Source organism: Gossypium raimondii, chromosome 10 (assembly GCF_025698545.1).
Source record: "Gossypium raimondii isolate GPD5lz chromosome 10, ASM2569854v1, whole genome shotgun sequence".
In the NCBI taxonomy this organism is placed as follows: Eukaryota; Viridiplantae; Streptophyta; class Magnoliopsida; order Malvales; family Malvaceae; genus Gossypium; species Gossypium raimondii.
Window position 1 is genome coordinate 15,345,259 of NC_068574.1, and position 9,035 is coordinate 15,354,293.

General features: G+C 33.8%; 1 protein-coding gene and 1 long non-coding RNA gene across 2 annotated transcripts; one reads left to right on the forward strand and one right to left on the reverse strand.

Annotated features, from left to right (window-relative positions):
- Window positions 1-282: 282 nt before the first annotated feature.
- On the reverse strand, window positions 283-5,798 carry LOC105777023 (T-complex protein 1 subunit gamma). The gene is made up of 13 exons (XM_012600068.2): window positions 5,631-5,798; window positions 5,482-5,543; window positions 5,167-5,239; window positions 4,976-5,043; window positions 4,817-4,886; window positions 4,508-4,576; window positions 4,348-4,419; window positions 4,160-4,233; window positions 2,203-2,865; window positions 2,010-2,135; window positions 1,727-1,831; window positions 1,572-1,646; window positions 283-720 (listed from the first exon to the last, which is right to left on the reverse strand). Exons 1-13 carry the CDS (start codon window positions 5,653-5,655, stop codon window positions 529-531), a joined length of 1,674 nt encoding a protein of 557 aa, XP_012455522.1. The 5' UTR covers window positions 5,656-5,798; the 3' UTR covers window positions 283-528.
- A 1,268-nt stretch (window positions 5,799-7,066) lies between these two features.
- Window positions 7,067-8,533, forward strand: LOC128033713 (uncharacterized). Its single transcript, XR_008189695.1, has 2 exons — window positions 7,067-7,330; window positions 8,333-8,533. It is a non-coding gene; the product is annotated as an uncharacterized LOC128033713 (long non-coding RNA).
- The last annotated feature ends 502 nt before the right edge of the window (window positions 8,534-9,035 follow it).

Consider the following 9,035-nt stretch of genomic DNA (forward strand, 5'->3'; position numbering starts at 1 on the left):
ACATGCTAAGCTAAAAGCAAACAAAACCCTTGCAGTTAATTAAATTAATTAATTAATTTGAGTTAATTTTGAATAATTGAAAACATAAAATAAAATCTTAAAATTTTAAAGTCAGGTAACATTATGAATGGATAAACAAAATTCAACAATTTATTTAATTAATTTTGATGTTAAAAACCAAACATAATTTGACTAATTAATTTACAAATTTTGAAATACCAGATTTGATATATTTCAGGGTTTATAATATATTAGAATAAAAGCACTTAAATAACAAACTAATTATGCTTAATACTTTAAAATAACGGATTTAATAACTTCACGCATTTAAGGAATTGAAGGTAAATTAGGATGAAATAGTAAAAAGATAACGACTTAAAAGCTCACACCAACCACAGATTAAAATTCTCAAAAATACAAGCAAAAAGATGCTCAACAAATCCCTTAAAACATCTTCAACAAAACAGACCCATCATCTCTCATCAAACAGTTTGAAAGCGAAGGGTGTGTTTAAGTGATTCAGTATCTTCAATCAGGAAGAATTTGCTCACCATCCGCATCTGCTTCAGTCTCGACCTTGGGTTTCGTTGGACCCTGGCCAGCTCCAGGAGCCTGCTTCTTCTTAATCCCACTTACAATGTCATCAATTCGTAGAAGCATGCATGCTGCTTCTATCGCTGTCTTAAATGTTTGCGCCTTCACATTGTATGCGTCCCAAATCTGACACAAATGTTTTTAACATTCATTCACAAATGATTTATTAAGTTCAACAACAATCTACAGAGTAGCCTATGTAAAGTCATCTGAAAGGAACATTGTGGTGCATCAAATATCCGAATTTAATAGATGCTTCCATCACCTTTCTCCACATGTTCAAGGGTCATCATTTGATGCATTGGAGGGTACCAGCCTCCCTTTATTTATGGACCCTAGCTTATGTTACTCAAATTCGAGTGTAAATGCCAGGTACAGGTATGTATCGGACATGTGTATGTTTAATTCTTGCTAAGTTTTCCCATGTATTTGGAGGATCCTTGGAGGGTCATATTCTTGTAGCCATGTCCGAGTGCATTGGACATGGTTACTACAAGAAAAAAAATGATGAGTCAAGCAGCATAGGTCATAGCAGTTGAGATATAATACTTTTCACTTGACACCTAAAAACCAGAATGCATCACCATGCATTTGCTTTCTCAAACTTGGCAATAGAATCACTCTTTTATTTTCCATCTTTCTCTCTGTACATTACCATGCAAGTATACAAACCCATAAATATCTCACAGAATACACCTTTTTTTTTCCAAACTTGCTTAACAATTCATTTTTAATAAAAGAAAAATGGTGATTTTTTTATTCAATATGGTCGTAGATATCTTGCATAGCTCTAATGTGGACAATGTTGTCCACCAGCCCACCTTATTAACATCTTGAATGGTGTGACATAATGGTCACACATAATCAAGGTTTAGGGTGAAAATTGCAGCAAAGAAAAGTTAAGGTGGAAAGTGAAATTAAGGTGAACATTTGAGGACCAACACCATACTCAAAAAAAAGTGCAAATTTCATCATACCTTTCTTTCCTTCATGTCAGCAATGGCACCAGTGTTGCCATCTATGCCAATCCATGCATTTTCACCATTTGCATGCTACAATCACAGTTTCAGTAAATGGAAATTGTAAAGGGTATGGTGAAAAGTGTATAACAGCACTCTAGAAGCATCCATACCTTTCCTTGCAGAGCAGTCATGGTCCGAATCACATTAACTCCACAATTTTGTGCCAAAGTACGTGGTATGGCTTCAAAAGCAAGAGCAGCAGCTTCATACGGCCACTGTTACACAACCAATGAATATGATAAGCATGCTAGAGACAAAAAGATCGGGAAATTACCAAAACTAAATCTCTGAAGGCATTGACGTTTCCAAGTATATATTCAAATGTCAAGAAAGGTTAGCATTCAGAATCCTATAGCTAAATTGATCAATGTTATGCATGAAAGTATCAAGCACCTTTTCTATGCCTTCAACAGATGAACTCTTCTGCTTCAAGGTGGCAGAAACGGTTAATTCTGTAGCACCACCTCCGGGAACAAGTTTCGGATTCTTAATTATGTTTCTAGCAACAGACATGGCATCCTGTAATTGAAACAAGCTTCAGAACTCTATTTGATAATAGACGAAAGCAGCACATTGGATCACTTACCTGCAAATTTCTTTCAACCTCGTTCAGGAGATCCTTGCTAGCACCCCTTAAGAGAACCGTACAAGCTTTTGGATCTTTGCAATCAACAATGAATGCAAAGAACTCATCCCCAATTTTTTTAACCTCAAATAGCCCAGCTCCAGTACCAACATCGGATTCCTGCAATTCGTCAGGACGATTCACAATAACAGCTCCAGATGCCTTTGCGATTCTGTTGTTGTCAGTCTTTCTCACCCTCCTAATTGCACTGACACCAGCCTTGCTAAGATAATGGCATGCCAAGTCACTAAGTCCTTTTTCTGTAACCACCAAGTCTGGTTTGAATTTCAGAATCTGCAAGCAAAGGCTCTCAATGTATTCTTCTTCCATTTTCAAAAGAACTTCCCAATCTTCTTCCTTAACCAACTCGGCATTTGTTTGGTTCTCCCCTTTCTTATACTCAAGGGGACAGTCAAGAAGAATAATACGTGGGTTGACAATCTTTCGCTTCATTTTGCCAGGCGCAACTACATCTTTATTGATCATCACTCCCTTGAGTACCTTAGAATCTTCCAACTGACCACCTGGTACTTTCTCTACTTTAATGTACTTCTTAATATCAACTTCTCGCAGCCCTTGCCCAAGGTCAACTCCAACTGTTTGAGTTGCATCAATTGCCAAATCCTGGATGTTCAAATAAATGTAGCTATAGAAATTAACCATAAAAATATGACATAAAAGAACTTCACTTCTAACTCTTCAGTTAAAATAGAATAAAATCATCATGAAAGGAATGAAAGTGCTTTGCATCAGAATCTAAATGACTACTAAAGAGATAATTCCTGAGCTACAGTGCAATAAACTGAAGCAAAGATGAAGAACCATATTTAATTGAGGAGCATTATTTTATAAGCTCGTGCAACTTCTCTTGTATCAGTAGAATATCTTTTTCACAAATGTGGCACTCCAATAGATTACAGTTCCACTCACTAGATGCATCGTGTCAAAATTAAGTGCAATCTAATAACAGGCATACAAATTAAAAAAGCATGGCAAATGAAAGAAATGAAGGCAAAAAAACAGAGACATCCTAAGTAAAGGTTTAAAGCTATTTTCTGTTGGAGAAGCAATGGAAGTGTCAAATTTTCCATACTAATGGTGAGGCACACCAAGAATAACTTAATTAAATGCCAAAAGAACCACTTTTTGATGGTCCAATCAAAAAATAGGCACATAGGACATATTTTCAGCTAGGAAAAAAAAGGTATGATTATTATTGCTAATTGTATCTAAAAATAGCTTAATTTAAACAGTTTTATCAATGTTACATGGACTCAAATTCTAGGACAACATTCCCATGTCAACACAACACAAAATTGGGTGGGTAAAACATGTCTGATATTAGCAAATGTTGTACAATCATGGTCTTTCATGAGAGCCAAACCAAACGCCAAAATGAAGAAAATGAACAGAGAAAACAATGGGAAATTGCCGGATCATGTGAAAAAAATATCAATCCACAAACTGAACCAAAAATAGTCTACTTCTCCTATTTCTGGACACTCTACAGCCAAATCTACGAGTCTGAATATTTTAGTAAAAGATAGCCATACACAGAGACAACCGTATCAGATACTCAAATACCCAGAGCATGTAACTACAGTTGCTTTATTTACAGTTTTAAATGTTCCCTGATTCCTTCTGTAACAGACATACATATATAAATGTTTTTCCCCTAATGTTGATTGACATAATATTAATTATTTGGAACTAAAGATGAGGAATCAGTTCTATTCATATTTGAATGTGAGCAAACAGCTAAATAATCAAACAATAGAATGGTCAAGTGATTAGTCTAACATAGGTCAGTTGCAACAAGGAAAACGATTAATTGCCATGCCAATTCAAAGGCAAATGCATATAAATCTATAATCAAAACGCGCATAGAAACAATCTTCAGAAAAAAGAAGACACTCACGGCAATCAGATCACCAAACTGGCTAGTGAACTTTGTCCCTATACAGCTCTTCACAAGTCCCAACATTGTGGCACCTATCATTCAAACAAAAAAGCTATAATGTGACAACCCAAATATATTAAAGATGCACATACAGGGGGATAAAAGATTAAAAAATTGTTATCAAAATGTTCCCAAGAGAAACATACGGTCTTTGACATCAATAGACATTGCAATCTTGTCAAGCACGGCAATAGCATCCTCCAAAGCCTTATTGTATGCTGCAAATGAAAGGATTCTTCATTCAATGCTAATTTATGGTTCAAAAGCAGAGGTTAAGAACCTAGCAGCGCTTCTAAGTTACATTACCTCGACAAATAACCGTAGGATGATAATTTTTCTCAATAAAGGCTTCTGCAACATGAAGCATCTCACCAGCTGCACCAAAAAGTACACCAAATATAAGTACTAAAGGCAATTGGATCCTAACATGTTGATTAAATCATGGATAAACACATGAACCCATAGCAATTAAAATTCCATTGAGCTTCTGAAAATTTTACCAGTTCTTCAAAAAAAACATCTTATAGATAAAAGAATAAAACTGGATAAGTAACTACTACGTTAAAAAATATCAAACATAGCACATAAACAGCATTCTGCTGTATAAAGATATACCAAGAACAATGACAGATGTTGTTCCATCTCCAACTTCTTCATCTTGGGTACGGCTCAATTCAATCATTGACTGCCAAGAGCAACCACAAAAAGATAAGAAAGAATGAAAAGGGCATTCACATGCTAAAGCAAATAGATAAGCATAGTGGAATAACATGCCTTTGCTGCTGGATGTGCAAGATCTAACTCGCGTAGGATAGCATTTCCATCATTAGTGACAACAATACCTGGTAGAAACCAAAACCATATAAAAACTTCATTGCTGTTGAACAAGAGTGCATTTAAAGGGTAATAAAATGTTTTTGGGAAATCGAAAAACAGCTGCACGGAAAATGGCTAAAAAGCATTACCTCCAGAAGCATCAAGGAGCATTTTCAACATGGATCGAGGACCCAATGTTGTTCGAATAATGTCAGCAACAGCCTGTAAAGGTTTTTGGTTAAGTGAACATTGGACAGACAACAAATGAAAATCAAATTCAAGATTCAAAGCATGTGGATGCCTGATTTCTTAGATAGATGAAGCCCATAGTCAGAACTAAGGAACAGAAACTGGGTTTACATGTTTTTAAAATTTGAGCAGCTTATTCGGCAATTTCATTTCAGATTAATATAAAAATAAGTAGAAACATAATAAATAAATAAAGAACGAAAGAAATGAAAGACCTTGGAGGCTTGGATGTTAGCATGGTGAACCTTCGTCCCAGACTCCCGTTTCAACGAATCCTCTGCGTATTTCAATGATGTTTTTAGAATCTAAAAGCTCCATTTGAGATTGAAATGCATTAAAAGAAAAGGAAAGGAAAGAAACTTACTTAGAACGAGAACCGGGGCGTGCATGATTTACGATTTCGTTAGTATTAGAGCTTAAAACTGTTGAAAACAAACAAATCTGCAAAGGGTTTCTAAGTTTCTAGTTTCTTCTCAGTGAAAAACCCTACTACAACAATGAACCCTCTCTTCCCCCACTTTTTTCTCTTCGTTTATTATAAGGGGAAATTGGGAAGGGGAGATTTGAAAAATGAGCTCCCATTATGGGCTTCTTTTGTGTTCTCGGCCGAGAGGCCCAATTCCTGTTCTCTTTGCTTTTGTGTTTTCGCTCTTGTAAATTGGGTTGCTTAAGGATTATAATGATAGTTGTAAAAAAAAAGCATTTGGTATTTTGGTTTAAAATTATATTTCCTAATAGGATTGTCGAGTTGTAAAATTAAAAATGGATATTATATTATTATGTTTGGTTTATTTAGCTGTAATGTATAAGGTTTAAATATTTGGTTGACCGAATGTATAATTATTTAGAAGTACACTTCACTAATTTGTCTTGATTATAGAATTTATTTTTTAGTCTCATTCACATAAAATTATGATAAATTATTATATTTTTTTTATATAAATAAGTAAATATAGAATGTTGAAATAAATTTCTAAATCATAATTATAATAATTCATGAAAAATTATTGCATCACTAACCATAATTAATATTAATAGAGTTGTGTGGCCTAAATCTCGTTTGATCCGACCTGAAAAGTTCAATGTGCAACTCACTTATTAAAAAAATTACTAAATAGAAAGTTTGACCCTCGATCCTTTGCCCCCACAAATCCCCATAAACCACTAAACTCAACTAGGGGTATGACCAAAGGTGCTGGGCCGAGCCCTCGCGATACAAACCATGCCGCACAAGTTGAATTCGTATAGGACTATACTTATTCTATTAGACATTAATTATAACAGGGTTGTTTAACCCTTAAAATATGTGTAGTCGAAAACCAATTGTATTATTGTTTTTCAATATTAGTGAATTTCTCCTCCTCTGCCCTTGGTTTTTTTCCGAAAAGGGTTTTCTATGTAAAATTTGTGTGTTCTTATTTTTCTTTCTTATTGCTTTGCGATTATTATTACGGTCATTATCAACGTATAGTATAAAAATATATTAATAAATAAATTATTAGAGTAAATATAATAATTATAATTTTGAAGTATGATATGTAACGACCCCAAATTCTCGAGTTAACGTTTGAGTGTTAACTTGGGTTGGCGATGGATAAATTTATTTTGGGATTGGATTTTGTTGGAATTAATTTGGGTAAATTTTGGACCTTTTTATAAGAAATTAAGGATGTTGGGAAGCTTGTGTGAAGTAGGGGGAAGATGGATGGCTAATATGGTGATTTTACCATTTTTGGATAAAAGTTTTCTCCCAAATTAATGAGAAAAGATGGTTTGGTAGATTGAGGTATGGGATAAAGTAGATTTGTTCCTATTTTCCCCTATATTATAGTCACCCTATTGTTTTTTTTTCTTTTTACATTTCTTCATTTTTTTTTCTTTTCTCCATCTATTTTTCCTTAACAAGTCATGTAAAGGGAGAGAGATTTGAGTGAGTTCTCACCATTTTTTTCATCCTCCAAATCTCAAAGAAGTTAAAGAGGGTGGTGAATCTTCTAAAGCTAAGGGTAAAGGCATAGTGCTGGAGAGCTAGGCAAGAAACTTTGTTGGTGTTCTTCCATCAAGGTGGTACCCTCTAACTCTCCTATACTTCTTGATAAGTCATAAATATGATGCTTGTGTGATAATGCATGCATGTTATATATCTTTGGGTGGAAATCTTGTTTGGATGATTTAAAATGAAGCTAAAAACTTAGTTGTGAAATCTGCTAGAAACAAATTATTACATGAACATTAAGTTTGAAAATTCACCATAAATTCTGTAAAAATAATTAAGAAGTGATCTATGCATTTTTGTACCTGTGCATCAGTCTAGTTTCGTTTAGAACAAACAGAGATTGATTTCGATTTGTATTTTAAAAGATATGAATTTTTGAGTGTTGAAAGGTCATAAAAATCTGGCAGCAGAATTCTTATAAAATAGATTTAGCAGTGACTTTGAAAAATCACCAAAAATTTTACAAGATAAAATAGGAAGTGAGCCTTATATCTCTATAATTGTACAAAAGTCTAGTTTCGTTTAAAAAAACGGTGCTCGATTTAGAGTTATATATTAAGAGTTATTAATTTTTGAATGAGAAAATGATGGAATGTCAAGGCAGCAGACTGTCACATCTCATTAGTTAATATTTTAGCTGGAATGATAAGCAAGTTGAAACGAGTATGAGACTCGAATGTCATGGTTGTATTTTTGTGATTATATGTTTGATGCTTTGTTTGCGCTCAGCCTTCGGACTCTAACCTAACTAGCGGCCATAAGTGGCGCTTGGGATAACCTTACGGACACTTGAGATTATTTGACTAGTGGCCATGAGTGGCGCGGGACTATCCGGATACCCGATTATTTGAGCAGTATATGCAATTTAACAAATTTGACAAGTTTAATATGCAAGCGATTTGGTTATGTAGATTTAGTGACTCGTGATTTAATTATTCGATACTCATGTCATGTTTCTATGTATACATTTGATTTGCATGCTTATATTTATGAATTGCTTGAAGTAAGATAGATTTGTTGTGTACCACTGAGCCTGTAAAACTTAGCCTTCGAATTGTCTTAATGTTCAGATTTGTAGACTTTTGTTCGTGTCCGAGGAACATCATCGACAAGTGACTCCTACCGTCATGTATTCAGAGTATAGTACCTTATCTATTAGTGGACATTGTATTCCTAAGGCCTTACTTGTATTTTTTTTTGTAGGTCTGTAACTCATTTATCATTTTTGTTATTTTGACTATTTTGATATACGATGATATTGGAGCTCCACATATTTTGTATAACTACTTTTATTACTATTTTCAGTATAACTATGTATGGTATTTTCTCTTATATAAAATGTATTTCAATGTTTTAAAATTATTTGAAAATTTTGCTGGGTTACTCCGGTGACCTGATGTAGCACCTTAGTATTCTAGTACTCCGTATTCGGGATTAGGGTGTTACATGATATCTACTATTTCATTGTTAAGAAAAAAAAATTTTTTAATTAGTTTTAAAGTTTATTTAAAAAAAGCTTAAATGGATTAAAATAATAAAACAAATGGTAAATTAATCAAATATTTAAGATTAGGTTGGTAATCTAAAATAATTTAACGAATGAGATTACATCCTATATTATGACATCTTGATATTATTTGGGTAGGATCTATCTTTTAATATACTGATATTGCATTGCCATTAACAAAGATGTGCATATATATAAAAACTGTGAATTTTGAGATTTTATGTTGAAGGCTGAATCATAAAACTGATACTCTGAATTGAAAATTG